The 18,534-nt window shown below is 49.7% G+C and overlaps 1 protein-coding gene across 1 annotated transcript; it reads right to left on the bottom strand.

The window, feature by feature from the left end:
* Window positions 1-1,271: 1,271 nt before the first annotated feature.
* Window positions 1,272-18,261, bottom strand: MTCH2 (mitochondrial carrier 2). The gene is made up of 13 exons (XM_075545718.1): window positions 18,077-18,261; window positions 14,631-14,715; window positions 14,376-14,482; window positions 9,793-9,819; window positions 9,557-9,619; window positions 7,901-7,958; window positions 7,631-7,682; window positions 7,178-7,237; window positions 6,013-6,106; window positions 5,100-5,147; window positions 4,371-4,438; window positions 2,834-2,909; window positions 1,272-1,480 (listed from the first exon to the last, which is right to left on the bottom strand). The coding sequence occupies exons 1-13, from the start codon at window positions 18,161-18,163 to the stop codon at window positions 1,394-1,396; spliced, it is 912 nt and encodes a 303-aa protein (XP_075401833.1). The 5' UTR covers window positions 18,164-18,261; the 3' UTR covers window positions 1,272-1,393.
* Window positions 18,262-18,534: the final 273 nt, after the last annotated feature.

Genomic DNA, 18,534 nt, shown 5'->3' with positions numbered 1-18,534 from the left:
TTTATGGAGCAGAGGGATTGGGCCCCTGCTGGATTATTGGATGTGATTCCCGTGAGGTGTATGAGAACCATCTAGAAAAAATGACTGGGCTAGCACCTGGGGTAAATCCCAGGCCTTGTGGATTCTCAGCAGCCCTTTCCAATGTCCTAAGCCGAAGCCTGGGCGCCCCCTGGTGGCAGCCTGCCCACAGAACACAGACCCGGTTCTCAAGCGGTGAGTGAGGCCCTGCACAGAAGCCAAAGGACAAACGTTCTCCTAGAGCATCTTTACTAGAAGATCACCAGCTTTTGTTTTGGGGCAGGGGTAGGGGCGGGAGGTAGGAAATTTCAGAAAACATTTTATATTCAAACAAATGCAGAGAATAGTGACCAGAATAGAAAATTCACATGACTTTTTGGAGACACAGTAAAGAGGAGCCGAGGACCTCCTTTACGCTGTGTGCATCCGGTGGCTCCTGGGCCCAGGGGACGGGCACCCTGCATGCTCACTCTCGCCCACAGTGTGGGTTGGGGGGGTGAGGGTGGGGGGAGAGAGGGAGAGGAGCCTAAAGGACAGGGGATAAAGGGCAGATGGATTTGGCTCTTAAACCAGGAAACCACACCTGGAGGTACAGCACTTGTACCTGCACCCCCCAGGCCTGAGTGAGAGCTGCAGGCTGGAGGGCCGTCCCTCCTGCAGGGATTTCTTCTTCCCACACAGGGTGTGGCCAGCACTCTGAGGGCGTGGGGAGGACGAGAGAACACATGGAAGGCGATGGGTGTGACAATGTAATGGAAGGGCAGGCACAGACCACTCTTGGAGAAGGGGACAGTGGCAGCTGTGGGGTGGGCTTCTCATACTTCATGTGAAAACAAGAACTTCCCGGGGGGTGGCCATTACCCTTCGCTTCCCTACATATGTCTTCTGCAGGATGCAAGATGGAGTTCATCTCAGAGGAGGGGGCTCCGGAAGCTGGGGCCTCCCGGGGTCAGGGTTGGCACAGGAAGGAACGAACAGTCGCTTCTGTAGCTTCTATAGTTTAATCAAATTCTTCCTACTTCTTGGGGTTCTATTCTTCATCGTGAAAAAGTTTAAAATGCAGACTAAAGTCACATGACAATCTTGCCCGTACCTTTAGGGAAATGAAACTTTTTTCTCCTCTGTTTAAGTTAAAAAGGGTCTGAAGCAAAACAGGTCACACTTCAGAAAAACTATGGGGGGAGGAGGGTTTCAGTGGTGAATTCTGTGGTGTTGGGGCAGGGTGGAGAGAAAAAAGGCGGACACCAGACACCTCCATTTTCCCAAGATTAAATGATTATTACAAAAGCGCGCCACACTGTGTCGAAATCAGCATTCTCTCCCATAATTCTGTGCATCTGGGACTACAGAAATGTCACTGTCCCTGCCCACATCTTCAAATTAACATTCTCAGGTCACAACAGTAAGTCTTCCCAAAGGGGACCTTCCGGAAGAACAAGCTATTTCCTCGGCTCATATTTCCCTGGAAAAACAAAACACAAAATAAAGAACAGCATGAAGAAGAGGTCAGCCAATGCACAGCAGGAGAGCGAGCCCCATCGGGCTGGTTTCTGGGAGCCACCCCAAGGAGCGGGCTGTGGCCTGCCTTATGTCCCTGGAGTTATATTCCCTGCTCCAAGCTAGTGTCTTCCTGTGGCAGTGGGGAGAGGGTCACCCCACTGGGTTGTCTGAGGATGACATGAGTTGACACAGAGAGCTCTTAGCATGAAGCCTGACAGATACTACATGGCCCTGTACCCTGAGGCCCACCCGGAGCCCGCGAAGGTGTGCTGACGCCCATTAGAAAGCAGGGTCAGAAAGGCCACTTTCCTTTTAAATGGAGAGCGGGCCAGGCGATCGATCGCTACCACAGAATCTGAGGTGCAGGATGAAACCCAGAAGGCCCACATGAGGCCCCCCTGGGAAGCGCCAGGCTCGCCAGGTTTGCGCGGAACCAGGTCTTCCTCAGAGGCACCCGAGTGCCGTAAAGGAACACACACGGAGCTTTTTCCTCACATTTTCTTCTGCCATCCTTCAAAACCCACTTCTTGCTCAAGCTCACGGTCCACCTGTGACTTTGATTTTAGTCCATCTTTGCGGGGTCCCTCAGGCCCTCCCTGGGAGCACCCACAAACGCAGGGAAACCTACCCGCCAATGGGCCTGCCTTGTTTGGCAAGGCCAGTCTGACTTTCCTACTGCTCTGTCAGGGGGAAAGATTTGCATTCCCCTTCTTGGATGGGTTTCTGCTGTCTCCGATTTGACTGTCATAATTAAACAATACGTGGAGCCCCGGGGACAGAGTGTGTTCCGTTGGCCTGCCAGTCGCAAGGTCAGCAGTCCTTTCTCATACGGCAAAGAGTTACAGTGCCGGAACCCACAAAGACAGTCCTCCTCTCTCCTACAGGCTCACGAGTTGGACATTCTAGAAGTAGGAGACCAGCTCTCTCCTTACCCACCATGACGGAGACTCTGCCATAATCAACACTCATTTCTCCATTTCCTCACATCCATTACGCAGAAACATTCAACGACACAAGGATATGCTCGGTTAAAAAAGGGGGGCTGGGGGGAAGAGCTTGAAGGAAAAAAAGTGTCTGAACTCCAGACCATCATTTTAACAGCAGGACAATGGGGTCCATGCCTGGAGCTTCCAGAGCGCATTTAGCACTTCACTATGAAGAGATATAGGTATCTAGATGGACATCATTACAAAAGGCTGAGGAAGTGGTAGATAAAGCCCGAGTCACAAGAACAAAGCCAGGATTCCAAGGATATTGTTTAGGAAAGCACACACACACACACACAGAGCACACAGACGAAACAAGAAAGAAATACCTCTTTCTGTAGCATGCACCAACAATCTATCCAAGAAGTGAATATTGGGGAGTAGGGAGGGCATCCACCAGCAAGCCTGAAAGAAAAAAAGATGAGCTACTCAGAGCCTTCTCCCAAGAGTTTGAAAACCATTTTCAAAATGTTCTGCTACCCAGAGCGCTCTGGGAAAGGCAACTTTCATTCCTATGAAACAATTCTATTAGCGCAGGAATCAAAAAGAAGACTTGCCGACTGCAGGCTCCAAATAACCAAGAGCTCCAATCAGCTATGTATTTTCTAACGCATCTAGGTTTCTCTCGTGCAGACAAATGACTCTCTAGAGCAGGCGTCCTCAAACTACGGCCCACACGCCACATGTGGCCCGCTGAGGACATTTATCTGGCCTGCCCGGTGTTTTTGTCCCGTTTATTTTTTTACTTCAAAATAAGTTACGTTCAGTGTGCATAGGAATTTGTTCATATATATATATATTTAAACTATAGTCCGGCCCTCCAACGGGTCTGAGGGACAGTGAACCTGGCCCCCTGTTTACAAAGTTTGAGGAGCCCTGCTCTAGAGCAAAGTCATTATAAGACTAAAGAACGGGGATAACGGGGATTTAAAAATGAACTGCCAGTCACAAAAATCCCAACTATGACAAAGGATCTAGGCGAGAGAGAGAGAATTCTTACTCAGGTATAACCCATCATCATCATTTCCTCTAAATCACTGTGAGGAAGAATAAATGTACGTCAACCTTCCGGTGGGCTCCTGGCTAGCAGATGACATCTGCTTTCCAAATGACAAGCAGAATGTGATGTGGCATGAGAGTACAATCCTGCTCCCAGCACTCCTCCCCCGCCACCCCCCTGCCAACAGTGCTCTATCTGACATCCTGTTAAAAACAAAGCCATCCTGAATGGCCTATTGCGTGTAGGCGCATACTACAACAGAGGCTTCCAATGATAGCAGGAGCTTCTGTTCCACGAGGTAGAGGCATCTGGAACCTAGGGGGTGGAGACAGAGGGTCCACCACCACGTGCCCTTCCCGGCTGAGGAGCTCCCCAGGGACTCTGCTTCTCACCCCCCACCACCACCCGCCGCTTTAAAAAAGAAACCCTTCTTTTCCCCCGGAAGCCCCCCGAGGAAAGCAGGTGCAGACTGCCATTACACCTCGGACAGAGCTACGTTAATGTTGATACAATGGAGGTACAACACTGAAGAGGAAAAACCAAGTAAAATTAACTTGCTAGCGATTGACCCTTTGTAAGGATAGGACCTCTACCACTGGCAAGTGCACACAATTGTGAAGTACGTTAGAACCATTGGTGTGCCCTTCTCGATCCTAACACAGACCTGAGCGATTGTGAAGTACGTCAGAACCATTGGCATGCCCTTCTCCATCCCTAACACAGACCTGAGGTGCCCGCTTACGCATAGCGGAGCGCAGCATCGCCTGGGCTTTTCTTGCCCACCCCCACTTTCCGAGCAGGACTGCTGTGCCCAGCACACAGGCAGCCACCAGCCAGGATGGGAACAAGCAGGGCCCCGCACTTACCCACAGTTGTTGACAGCCATCAGGTTAGAGACAAGCACGAAAGGATAGGTCAGCATACTGGCAAAAAACTATAAAGGGGGTTAAAAACAGAAAGAAGTCAGCCAGCAATTCCTCCTTTATTTATTCTGTTCCTTCTAGTCGCCTAAGGTCCTGTTGTCTGTGGGCCATGTGATTATGACGACCCCCAGGAAAGGCAAGGTCAAATCTTTGTGAGCTTGGAGATGCTTCTCCTCTTTACATATCAGTAAGTCAGACATTCTAGCAAAAAGCCGGAAGACGACTTCTCTCATTCTACCACCAAGTCTTTCATTCAAAGGAAACGAAACTACATATAATGAAGCATTTCCAAACACCCCCAAAGACAATCAGAAAACCCGAGCCTCCTTCGAAAGACAAAGGATATGACACTACAGGCCACTTCTTCAATGGACCCATGGAGAGTGACGAGGAGGAAGTGCTCTTAGGCAGGTAGGGCATGATGGTGGAGGCCGGGTGAGAGATGCCAACCCCCCGTGAAGCACCAACCCACGGGAGCTGTGATACCGTGATTCAGTGGAGAGAGGCAGGGACTCTTGGTCATTCTGGGCCCTGACCAACATCCCCAAACTCTGGGGAGACCTTCCAGCAAGACTCTTGGTTGGTTCAGGCCAATGATGACCCGGTGGGCATAACAACAGCCCAACCACCTCCCACTCCTCCTAGAAGGTTTAGGGGATTAAGCCAACTCACGCCCGTGACAGCCTGGGAGTAACTCTTCATTTCACTCATGGTGGAAACCTAAAATAAGAAAACTGAGTCTGAAAATCAGGCTGATGCCAACAGCTCATTGTGCCCAGCCACACCACTACGTTCCATACCTAGGGTAAGTTTCTGTTGACAGCAGTAAGAGGAGTTTGATGTCTAAAGCAATGCCAGTTTAACGATGAGCATTAAAAGGCAGTGGTCAAAATCATCATCTTGATGTAACGCCCACAGGCAAATTCATGTCAGGTTCAGACGGGTTAGGCCAAATGCAGGCATCATGGGCTTTCAAAGCCAAAGAAACAGTAACCTTTTCCCCTGTCCTGGAAATGAGTCCATGAAAAAATGTTTCCCGTCTATTTATGGTCTACCCCGACAGGTTCCAGGTGCCTCTCCACTCAGGGGCTCTGCTGTACTGATCGGCATCCTCTACTTCCTACCACACTCTGGGGCTGCCTGTGCACAGAAAGACTCCACAGCTGCAGAGGCAGGGGGCCCAGTGCTTCTAGGAAAGGGTGATTCTCAAACCTCCCAGGCTGGAGCTTCTAGAGAGTCCAACATCAGAAAGCCCTTGTGGAGGCCCTGGGTAAATGGTGACACTGCTCCTTGGCTTCAGGGCGTCCTCCCGCATTAGGCAGCAGGAAGTGATTTGATCCCCTCGAAGCACGAGGCAGGGCCAGCTTGCTTGAGGACACCTGGGCTTGCTCTGCACACCCCGGCAGCTACTTTTTAGGGGTGGACCTCTCTGGAAAGCAATGTGGATCAGTTCATTAGCCCTTGAAAACTCCTATCATGGTCAGTCTGGCAGGAAGCCAAGCTCTCAGCTTGCTCTGAGGCAAATCTAACTGCAGGCTGAACACCATCAAGTCGGCACTGGTACATCTTCCCCAAAGTCACCTACCCCACTGTCCAGTGCATACGTATTGACGAGGTAGGCCAGTGAGTTACAGAGCCACAAAGAAATGATGTCACCAAGGAGGCGAGGAATAAGACCCCTGTGTAAAGAAACAAGGAAAAACAAGCACGAATAAATGTGATCTGTACACAGATAAGCCATTTAGTATAAACACTTCTCACAAGCTCAGATTTCAAAACAGGCTACTGTCCACACCAGGTTCCCAACGCCAGCCCCTTTGCTGAGTGTGTCCCAGTCACTGTGGCTGCAGCTCGGGCTCCTCCCTGAAGACCTCTGCTCCCATTTCTAAAACGCTGGCCAGCTCTCACCCTCTGAACCATGGCCAATGGCTCACCTCACTATTAATAGCTACAACTAAGATGGCCAGCAATTTACCAATATGAAGAGACTCAAATATTGTTTTTTACTCAATCATACTCCAATTTGGCAGAGCAGAAGATGAGAACAATTACCAAGGTGGACTAGTCTAAACTCAGAAAACAGCTGAGAGACATCAATGGAGCACATCTGCAGGCTTGGGGGACCCTGTTGGAGCAGCGTGCCACAGTGGGAAGAACATTATCCCGCAGACTTTAGATCAGGATCACGTGCCAGCACCGTCATTGGCCAGCTATCTGAAGGGCCACAGATGCATTTCCTGAGCATCAGCTTGTTGTTTTCAATCTGTTAGTTGATGTCCTATCTCAGCGCATGACCCTCAGAAAAATCAAGTGTGGGAAACTCTGGAAAACGTAACACCCTACTGAGATACTAATGCAGTTTCTGCTGTTAAGAGAAGCAGCTGCCAGTCTGAGCTCTTCCGATGCAAAGTCAAGGGGATCTCACACAACCAACTGCGTAAGAATTCTTTGCTCAGGATCAGAAAAACATGTTACATGAAGGCTCCACTGTTTCAACATCGCTTTTCTTCATTTCAATAATGACAGACATTGAGAAAGGAGTGAATTTGTTCAGAAGCAAACAAAAGTGCCCTCATTTGAAATGCTTCCAAGGTCCTGAGGAGCAAGTTGGAGAGCTTTAGACCCAGAGACTTCAAACCAGGAGGCAGACACAGAATGGTACACCCCAAGGCTACACAAAAACCCATCATCCTTAGTTTCACTGCAGCTTTCTAACCCTCCTCCCCACTCCCCAATCAACCTGTACTCACGCAAAAAAACCTAGGATGCCCTCTTCTCGATAGATGGTCATTATGGAGTCGCCAAGTCCACTAAGCACACAAGGAGAGATGAAGACGCAACAATTATAAACAAGTCATCACTTGAGACAAGATCATTTATACCACCACCACCCTTCTCTAGCACCCTCTCACTCTGTCCGGGGAGCTGACCTGCGCACAATGCCGGTACTAGGACCTAAAGGTGCCATCACCTGGGGCTGAGCTGGGGCTGGGGTTCAGCGGCCAGCAGCTGACTTTGAGATCCCGGGCAAGGCTCTTAACACCGGCTTGAACCTATTTTCTCCTGTCTACTCTTGTTGTTTCCAGGGAGGCTCAAAACGAGTTACGACCCTACGGTGTGTGCTGGGAAACTGCCAACGCAGGGTGACGTTCTACTCGTCTGGTCTCCACAGATGGGGACTGCTGAACAGCAGGGACACCTACCAGTATTTGGATTCTCTGCCGATGAACTGTACCATTGACCTCAGCGTGATCACTACAGGACAGAGCACAAGATTTTAAAAACCGCGGTAAACCCGGTGGGGGGAGTGGGATAGGCAGCTTTTGTAGAGAGATATTTTGTTACCTGGATGACCCAGACAAAACTGCAGACAGACAAGCAAAGCAAATACCATGCGGGAACAGGCTCTTTAGAGACTCCCCAGGCCAGTTAGGGAGACAGGCCCCAGGCTGCAGCTGTCAGCGCAAACGTACCGTGGAAGGGATGTGTGATGAGGGTAGCCGCAGAACGAGCCATCATCTCTCGTGTTGTCTGCAAACAACCAACACAAACTTTGGTAATCTACATCGATGACAGAGGTGCTCCTGAGGAGGGGGAGGGGGTGGGACATGTGTGTGTGCGCACACGCGCGTGAGGCGCGCATAGGGGACTGACAGGACAATGTAAATAGAAGAGAACTGCCCATCATGCGGGCCTTAAAATCAGGGAGGAGCTGCCCAAAGGAGATACAGTATAATCATCTCCTTCTACTCCACCTTCCCTGCTTAGATTTCCTTGTTTTGTTATCACTAGCTGCAAAGCAGGTTCTGTGGTTTTCCCAGTTTTACAGACAAAAGAAAAACAAAACCGGAGCAGAGGCAGGAGGGTCAGAGCAAAGGGCAGAGAGCAGAAGAAAGCAAGGAGGCCTGCCGGGAGGCTACTGGGTGGCTAGGTGACGACCTGCACCAATTTCCTGGGGAGGAGGAGGCCTTTGTTTGCAAGGAGAGCCCTACAAGGGTGCAGCACCCAGAGTTGCCCGCGGTAGCTCTCCCAGCTCCTCCGTCCAATCCAGCGTTCTACAGAGCAGTAACAGAGGACATCACATCACAGAGCTGGGGCGCTGGGTCTGACCCCTAGTGACCTCATGGCCCTCGGGCCATCTCCACCACTGTTCCTGTGCCTGAGCCCACTGCTGCAGCCACTGCTACCAAGCTAGCTCCTGGAGGGCCTTCCTCTGTTGGCTACTCACTCCTCCAGCCAAGCATGATGTCCTCAGACACGCCCAACGTACAGTCTGTCCACCTTTGCCTCGGGGCATTCTGGACATACTTCTTCCAGGACAGACTTGTCCTTTTAGCAATCCATGGTGCTTTCGAGATTCTTCCACAGCACCACAATCCAAATGAATGGATTCTTCTTTAGACTCCCTTATTTAATGTCCCACTTTCATATGCATCTGAGGCAACTGAAAATACTATGGCAGGTCTAGCTTTCATCTATTTTTTGCATTTAAACATTAGAGTTTGTCAGTTCAGAGACCCCTCCTCCAGGAGTAGTGGTGAGCCGATCTTGTAGGGCTTACTAGAGTTGCCCCACTGCCATCAAATCACTTAGACTCATAGCCACCCTGTATGGGGTTTCTGAGGCTATACATCTGTATGGGAGTAGACAGGCTATCTTTCTCCCTTGGAGTGACCAGTGGGCTTGAACTGCTGGCCCTGCAGTTAGCTGTTCTGCGCCAATCCAACAGCGCCACCAGGACTCCATTGGGGGTGCTTACACTTACTTAAGTGTAAGGCTGTAACCGGGACCCCACTAGGGACAACTAGACAATGTCAAGACGTTGGGCATGAAGAAATGCCAATGGCAGAAGAGGGGGTGGGTGGGAAGTAAGTCAGGACAAAAGCATCCTTGGACACATGATACTGTCATGCAGTATGATGGGCCTGGCCATTGTCTTGTCTTATCATCATTATTTACTTGACTTATTTTTGCACAAGATCAGCAGAGCCTTCTGCATTGTAAAGAAGACATCAGAGGGTGAAACAAGACTCATTTGCCGGGTCTCCCGTCCTGTCGGCCCCATGCTGGTAAACACCTACAGGAAAGGGCCCCAGTACACAGGTCCGCCGCCCAGACTCATCGCTTACCTCCTTAATAACTCGATCAAAGGAAGACGAGGCATCTTTCTGGACATTGCCAGAACTTATTTCCTGAAAACCAAAATCAGAAAGGAGAGATTGTGAAGGTTTGAAGGAGAACTCTTAACAGATAACAACAGTCACTGAGATTAGGTGGAAATCACTGCACACCTCCATCCTAAAGACCAGGCAGCACAGCATGCGAGGGAAGGGAGGCCCCCCAGAGTCAGTGCCAATGTACGTACCTCAGGCTTCTCACAGTCCTGGTAATGCTAATATGAAAGAAAGGGGAGGGGGAGACCATTAGGGTTATTACAGAGCCATGTGAAAGAGAACACAAAACTAACACTCATTTGGCAGAAAGCAAAATCCAAATCCACTGCCAGAGTCAATTGTCTCGAAATACTCATCAGCAGCAAAGTTTCCCCAGTGGGTGATGCTGTTCTTAGGGGAGCTGGAACAATCTGGGGGGGCCTCCAAAAGCAGATAGATACCTATACGCCATGCTCAAATGTGAGCCATAGTACAAAAACTTTAAATTGTGTGAGTGGAGGGTGGGGAGGATAGTAAATGAGTAATTGGTTTTTTCCCCTGAAAAGGCGGTGGTATGCCAAATAAGCCTGGGAGCCTATGTTTCTCCCTTGAAGCAGCTGGAAGGTTTGAACCACGGAGCTTGTAGTTCGCAGCCCAATGCTGCTGAACTTACAGCACCACCAGGGAGAGTGAAGATTTTTGAGGGGCCAAAACTTCCCGTGAACTTCTATGTGGGGGGCTTTAGAAAATTCACTGACAAACTGAATGGAAAGATACTGGCATCTGTCCAGGAACTTGCTGAAACCACCCCTTACCCCTCTCATTGCTCACTGGGAATAATGGTCTCTAAGTTTAACTGCTGCATAGCTAGAAGACCAAGCAACTGCGCACTTGAAAACAAGAGAAAATCAGTGCTGGGCACTGAACATACAGGTTGGATAGAAAAGAAGTTGGCAAGAACACAAGGCCGCTACTCTTCTCACTGAAAGTGCCAGACCAGTACCAAATGAGGGCAAGAGCCCAGAAAGAAGAACAGAGAATTGGTGCTAAGTCTGAATAGCTGAAACGGTCTCACTTTCTTTTTGTATCATCTGACCTTCTAAAATAAGCTAGGGAGGGGGAAAAAACCATTTAGAAAACATAAACACAACCCGAGCCCGCACCATACAGGAAGGACAAATGTTTGTGGGTTATTTTAGACACCGCAGGGGAGGAGGCTAGGTGAAATAAAAAGAAGACAATTGAGCTCCGTTTTATATAACGAGTTTCATTACTTCCTAGTTACACCATATTAAAAAAAATAAAAACAGCAAAAATCTAACCAACACTTTTGTTAAAAATAATAATAAAAATCACAAGGCCGAGATCAAATGGAAAAAATCCGGCTGAGTGATGATGCTAGAGTTTATTTTTTGTCGTTTTGGGACTCTCTGAACATTCCTGGTCCACGTGGTGTCTTCTGCTTTTTAACCCACCAATAAAAAGATCTGCTGTCCTTCCGCACGACTCTGAACAGATTTAACACACTTCTTGTTCACACAGACAGGACCTTCGAAGGCTAGCAGTTGCCTCAAGTCCAGAGTGGTCTTTCTTTTGGATTGGAGAAGTGTCTAGGGATCTATCTCCGGTGCCAGACCTGCTGTATTTCACTTGGTTATGCTTGAAATGCCTGGGCTCTGAACTTCCCAAACGGAAGACGGTCAACAAACTATGGGATGCACGCACAGTGGAGTACTAGGAAACTGCAAGACTCCCCTAACACGAGGATTGTGGAGGACACAGAGGGTGAGAGCACTACTCGAGAAGGAAAGGGAAAGGCACTTGGTCTCTAGCTGTCGTTTCATCTGTGCTCAGCTTCGACACACGAGGTTCTTGGATGAGGCGGCAGCCGCCATCTTTCCACACAGAAAGCCCCGCTGGGCAACCCTCCTTCTGTGAGTCCAGAAGGGCAGCTGAAAAGGGCAGTATCAGTTCCTCCTCCCCCACTCCCACACACAAAGCCCAGGAAGGCACCATCACCAGCTCAAGCGACACCTGAAAGGTGTGTCCCGATGTAGTCTGGAGGAGGTCTGGTGGCTGCTGGCGGGGCTGGGAACCACAAGGTCAGCAATTTGAAACCACCAGCCGCTTGGGAGGTAGAGGAGGCTGTCTCCTCCCACAGGGCAGTTCTGCTCTGTCCTGCAGGCTCCCTGGCCGTGGAAACAGTCAGCGGCAGGGAGCTGAGATTTAGCCCACAAGGACACAAGGAGCGAAGTGGGAAGCAGGGTCAACGGGCAATGTGTTGCTCCCCTGGGCAGTGCAGGGAGGGAGCCTCGGGCCTGGGAGTGCTCTTGAAGGAGACGCAGCTACTAGGGTCCCATGGTCATGAGTCACACCTCTTTCGTGTGGTAAAGAACCCGTGTCCTCAGAGGATGTACACTGGTACAGACAGAAACTGGAAACACAGGGAATCCAGGGCAGATGATCCCTTCAGGACCAGAGGTGAGAGTAGCAATGCCAAGAGGGTGGGGTAGAGGGGGAACCGATTACAAGGATCTACATATAACCTCCTCCCTGGGGGACGCACAACAGAAAAGTGGGTGAAAGGAGATGTCACACAGGGCAAGATATGACAAAATAATAATTTATAAATTATCAAGGGCTCATGAGGGAGGGGGAGCAGGAGGGAGGGGGGAAAATTGAGAATGATGAGGGTAACGAGTGTACAAATGTGCTTTATACAACCAATGTATGCGCCCCCCAAAAAAATTATAAAAAAAGAACCTGGTGCCCATGTTCTCCTTGAGCAGCTGTATGCTGTGGATGCTGTGGGCACTATCAGGGCCTCCTGTGGAAAGTCTCTCTCATGGGGGTGGTTACTTTTTGTCTTTTTAAACAAACTTTGTACACAGAAAAAACATGCAGCCCTTGGATTTCACACTAGTCTCATTCCTACGTCTTTAGGATAAATTTGTACAAAAGTCAAAACAGCTAAGGTGTGGTTTGAGTTGGTCAAATGTTTGTCTTAGTGTATCTTTTTATGCATAAAACACACCAAGAAATGCTTCCCAATAAACGGAACCTCATAAACTTGATATTGAAGCAGCAACGATATGCTGACATGCAGGGCAGAGGAGCGCCCATTACAGTCACCACGTGCGCCTCACTTTCTAACTAACAGGCTTGCGGCAGGAAGGTACGAAGACTAACACGACAATCCAGGGAGGAAGAGCCTCTATGTGAAGAACTAACCTGGACGCAATCAGGGGAAGCTGATGGGAGCTTGAAACTTACGCCAATTAGACGATGACACTATTTCAGTAAATAATTTGCTCATCAGGTGATAAAACAGTATTGAAGAAAATCATAACGTCTAAGGAGGCACAATAGAGATTTTACAGAGCACTATTTCTCCAACATCTGAAACAGGGTAGAGATTAAACAGAGGATCCAGTTTTCCTCAGTCTACAGAGACTCATGCCACCTGGGGTGCCACAGCCGGAGCACGACCCCCAGCTGGACAAGCGTCCTCGGACTCTTCTAATTGATACAGAATTCTTATCCATACAGAATTCCAAGCCCATTGCCATGAGGTCCATTTTAATAAGGGAGCCCGTCCTCCTAACAAAGGACAGAGTGGGGCTGCCACTGTCCTACAGGGGCTTCCGAGACCCCATCTTTTTGGAAGCAGGTTGCCACATCTCTCTCTCTCAAAGTAGCTGGCAGGTTTGAATGGTCCAACTTTTGCTAACAGCCTAGTGCCTTAATCACCCAGCCAGCAGGGTTCCTTATCCGCAACGCCTTCACACATGCACGTCGATGCTAACTCATAGCTACCCCTGCCCTGATGCGTTTCTATGACTGGCACTCTAGGGGCATACAATGCCCCATCTGGCTCCATTGGAGCAGTTGATGGTTTTAAACTGCTGATCTTACGTAAACACTCCGCCACCAGGGCTCCTCTTTATAAATAACATAGCAAAGGGTAATTCTGTCTGAGAACCTCTTCCCCAAGAGAAAGATTGCCCAAAGGGTTAAACTCAGTAGACCTACATTGTAATAGGTATAACTGAGGAGCCAGTTCAATCAAGATGATATTATAGGCTTTAGCATCTGAGACAAAAGGATCAAGAAACAAATGTAAAATCTTAGGAAACATCACAAGTACACAGAAAAATTAAGAAAACAATCTGGCTGTGGACCCCCAACATAAACAGATGTTAACACCCCCATCCTTTTGGTTTCCAATCTCTTGCCCTCCTAAAATGGAGTCACTGACTGACGTAGGTGAGTCTCACCCCTCATGCCGCCCTCCAACTCCCTACCCCAAATGCCACTGCTATCCTCTGGCTGCTACTTTGCTAAGGACTTTTAAAGATAACTAAAGATAACTAGTACTCCAGGCCTCCACCCCCAGCCCACTCGCTCCCCCTGGAAATAGCTGTCAAGGAAAAGAACTTCAAAGGAGAGGACATAAACTATATGCTGTAGTTCAAAGACGTCAGCCGAGTGCGGCACGTAGGGAGACCAGGCAGTGCCTGTGTTCAAGTTCTACTCAAGTGGCTGGTCCAAAGGGAAGGCCACATCATTCAAAACCAACTCCTAAAAAAAAAAAAAAAAAAAGAGAAAAAAAAAAAAAAAACCAACTCCTTCACTTCTGCAAGAATGCACCTGCTTTGGGGGAAAAGGCTAGGAGTGGGTCTTCCGATATAGTGTTTTTCAAAAGGAAGAATTAGGGTGGTTACAAATATATCTTTGACTTGCTCTTGAGCTGAAAGGCTCTGCAAATCCCCGCACAGTCGGCCTTCTCGCTCACCTGCAACACTTTTCCGTGGACCACAGTTCCCAGGACCCCAGAGCACAGTCTGGGGGTGAGGCCTGTGAACAGCCCACGCTTCCCATCGATGCTGGCAATGTGCTGAGCTGAGAACACAAGAAATGATTCAGTACAAACGTCTAGGAAACACACCTTTACTCATCTTCAGACTTTTTTTTTGGAGGGAGTTGGGAGACCTTGTCTGTCAGCCCATCCTCCCCGGCATTATATTCCCACACAACCTGAGACACTTACCATAACAAAAGAGACCAGGAAGCTGACATACTTGCCGCCCAAAAATATTGCGTCCTATTGTTGGAGGAAGAGGCTCATATCCCACCTTTAAAAAGAAGAGAGTAAGTCAATAAAAAGTGCTATGCCCAAGAATAAAGAACAAAACCACGATTATCAGTTTTAACGCATGGAAAATTGCAGTAACTCATATCCAAAGAGCCCTGGTGGCGGGGTGGATTCTCTCTTGGGCTGCAAACCACAGTGTAGGTAGTTCAAATCCACCAATCGCTCCGCAGGAGAAACATGAAGCTTTCGGCTCCCAGCAAGATTTACAACCTTGGAAACCCCCAGGGGGGCTTCTACTCCATCCCAGGCAGTCGCTGAGTCAGCATTGACTCGATGGCCGTCAAAGAGTGGGACAGTGATTATTTGAGTCTCGTCTGTGAGTTTTTTATCAAGCAAGACTGATTTCAACAAACGCCAAGCTTCCTTTTGATTCAAATGAAATGAAGTGAATCATACCTGAGACAGACTAATCATCAACAGCAAACCGAGTAAAGAAACCTTTGTGTTAGGAAAGCTACACTTTGCGGAGGCTCAAAAATCTCAAAAATATATTTTAAAAAGAAAATCTAGGGCATTTTAAATTGCCAGGACGAAATACTCCACCAGGAAGCACCCACACACTCACCAAGGCAAACAGCTGTAGCTGGATAAAGCACTTATGAAATAATTACAGTTAAGTTCCTGTGAAACGAGCAGCCTGTCACCAGCAATTAACCAAGGCCATTTCAGAGGGAGGGCCTTCTAACGCTAACAAATTAATAAAGTAATGGTTATAATTTTATGTCCACGTAGTGTTCAGGAGCTCAGTGCCAATGGTGAACTTGAGAATGATGTTGTGGGACATGGCTATGATTTGCTGCGATTCTTAAGTCGGTCAATTAGCTTGTCTGAAAGTGCTGGTAACCATTTTGAAAACCGTGTACTTGCGAAGTTCAGCAAAACCTCCGAGACACTTGGCCACACATAAATGTGAAATCAGGACTGGAGGCACTTAGGTTTTCGGGAAAGAACTCTGTTCCTTTCAAGTCCCGTCTCCAGAACTACTGACATCATCGTACTAGATGTCCTGCAAAATGCAGCTTCGTCGGCAGCTACCTAGCCTCAAATGTGCCAGTTTGCTCAATTTTAAAGATCGTACCACATTTCATTCAAAGTCTCAGTTCTGGGTTCACATAATTTATCTTAAGATAGTCTTTTACTGATGGAATTTGAATCCACTGGGTCAACTCAATGACAAATAACTTGGATTAAATCAACTCAGGAATAAAAAACGTGCTTCCCAACCCAGGAACGAAGAGTGCTGAGAATTGAAAGAGCCCTGGTACAATGGGTAAATGGGCCAGGGAGCCACCAGTCTCCACCACAAGACCACATAGTACCACTACCCAGTGCTGCCAGAGGGTGGGACCCTGGTGGCATAGTGGTTCCACGCTGGGCTGCTAACCAGGAGGTGGCAGCTGGAAACATGGGAGAGAATGTTTTCTGTTACCGTACAGAGTGAGATTCTCAGGAACCCATAGGGACGAGTGGGAGAAAAAATGTGGACAAGAACTCACAATCATTTACGAGAACAGGCTTATTGGTGGGAACAGACTAAAGCCTCCCCAACCGTACCCCCAAGTCTCTGGTCCTTGTCCTCAGTCACCTTTCAGGTCTGGAACGGAGCTCACCGCCATGTGCGGATGATCAGCCATTTCAGAACAGAAGGGGGCTGCACTGAATGGCTCTGGGTGACAGTGAAAGCCAAAACCCAAAACCTACTCCCAGGGTATGAATTAAGCCTCTGGTGAAACCCCTGGGCCAATGAACCAGGGCCAGGAAAGGCCTTTTGTTATCAGAGTACATTGTAAGGTGGATTAGTGCAGTTGAAGCGTCCTCAAAAGGTGACACCTTGTCATTTAGTCCTCCGTCTCCCTTGATCCAATGTATAATAGTCCAGTTTTAAATATTTTCTACTTGTTTTCGACTGAGGTTTTTCTGTTTCACTGTCATTGTTGGGCCGTCTGTGTTTTGTTTTAAAAAAAATCATTTTATTGGTGTCTCCTACAACTCTTATCACACACAATCCATTGTGTCAAGCACTTTTGTACATTTGTTTCCCTCATTCTCAAAACATTTGCTTTCTCCCTGAGCCCTTGGTATCAGCTCCTCAGTTTTTCGTGTGTTTTGTTTTGAATTTGTATGATTTTGTGTACGCAACCCAGGACACACCCACCTAGAGAAAGCAGTAGATTAAAAACTGCTTCAAAGGGACCTGGGAGGGGAGGTGGGCAGGTTGAGGTGAGCAGGTCATGGAGAGCTAACAAGGCAGACAAGAAGGAGGAAGATGTATCTTGGAATTGATAGTGGTGATGGTTGCACGTAGGGATGGGATAAACTAGTGAACCTTATGATAGGCAAACTACACATGCCAATGCAACTGTTAAAGAAGCAAATTCCCTACTTTAAATCCCCAAAAAAGTTTGAAAAAGAAATAAACGTGGCCCTCCCTTGTACATTGGCAATCACAGCGAGGCAGGCTGCAGTTCCAAGAAAGCTGCCCTCTTGCTGGGCACACGGTTGGACATCACTCGTGCCAACTCTCAAGGTTGGAAACACTGAATGGCTTGGCCATCATCCGGGATAATTTCTCAAAGCACCTGAACATGCTGTCGGTGAACATCGGACTCCCACTTGAACACAACACCTGCGCTTTCTGTACAGGATCACCTGTCCACAGACCCGAACAGAAAGCTTTCAGCTGAACTGATTTCCGGCCCGGACAAACGCGATTTTCCCTGTCATGAGCCACATGGGTGGCTGCTGGAGGCCACCCAGCGGGTCCTTCCGAAATTCGCCCCTGCACTGTCACTTCTGAATGAACTCCTTCCTTGTGGCGCTCACATAGCGGGTGCCAAGCTCTCACAAGGGACTGGCCCCAGCGAAGGCAGTCCCGCCAGCCTCCCCCCAAAAAGGGGGGGGGGGACCGGGCAAAATGTTGGCGCTTTGGGCTTGAACTTTCCCTCGAATTTGAAATGTCTTCGCCCGAAGATTCACGTCTAAGGTGGCTTGGGTTTTCCCCCTTTTCGGGGCAGGAGGAGGGGAATGCCAACTTCCCAGGGGCACGGGAGGGCGTGGGGGCGCCGGGACCCGCACCCGGCGGGGAAACCAAAGTTCAGGAGGCGGCGGCGGGGCGGTGGCAGTTGGCTGGGCGCAGCGGCCTGGCCGGCGGCAGGCGCGTGAGGGCCGGCCGGGCGGTTCGCGGGCCGGGGAAGTCGCCCCTGCGGGGAGCGCCCGGCGGCAGGGAAGGAGCGGCACCGGGGAGGCCGAGGGCCCGGGAAGGCTGGAGCCGATCCGCGGGCGCGGCGGGCGGCGGCGACCCGACAGGGCGCGGGCGGGAGGGGAACGGCGACGGCTCCTACCTGGATGAGCACCTTCACGTACATGAGCGGCTGGGACAGGATGGTGAGACCGGAGCCCAGGAGCACCTGACTGGCCGCGTCCGCCATGATGGCACCCGGGGACGGACGGACGGACTGACTGACAGACCCACCAAGCGACGGAGCCGGCCCAGGGTCACGTGTCAGGGACGCCGGCTTCACTGGCCCGCCCGCGGCGCGCGCGCACGCACGCACTGGCGCGCGCTTGCCCTTCTACGCCCCGCCCACCGCCCCGCCCAGAGAAACGGCAGGCGCTCGCGAGCGGGCGCGGAGGGCGGGGCTGACGGCCAGTCGGCGCATGCGTGGTGCGGCGCCCTCCACGCGGAAGGCCGCTTTCTATTGCGCATGCGCAGTCGGGAGGGTCGAGGAACAGTGGGCGTGGTAATAAGATGTGTGTGACCTGGTCAGCAAAGGCAAGGTCAGAGAAGTACACAGACTGG

Source organism: Tenrec ecaudatus, chromosome 4 (genome assembly GCF_050624435.1).
Source record: "Tenrec ecaudatus isolate mTenEca1 chromosome 4, mTenEca1.hap1, whole genome shotgun sequence".
NCBI lineage: Eukaryota > Metazoa > Chordata > Mammalia > Afrosoricida > Tenrecidae > Tenrec > Tenrec ecaudatus.
Note: the sequence above shows the minus strand (reverse complement) of the source record. Positions and strands in the feature narration are given on the sequence as shown.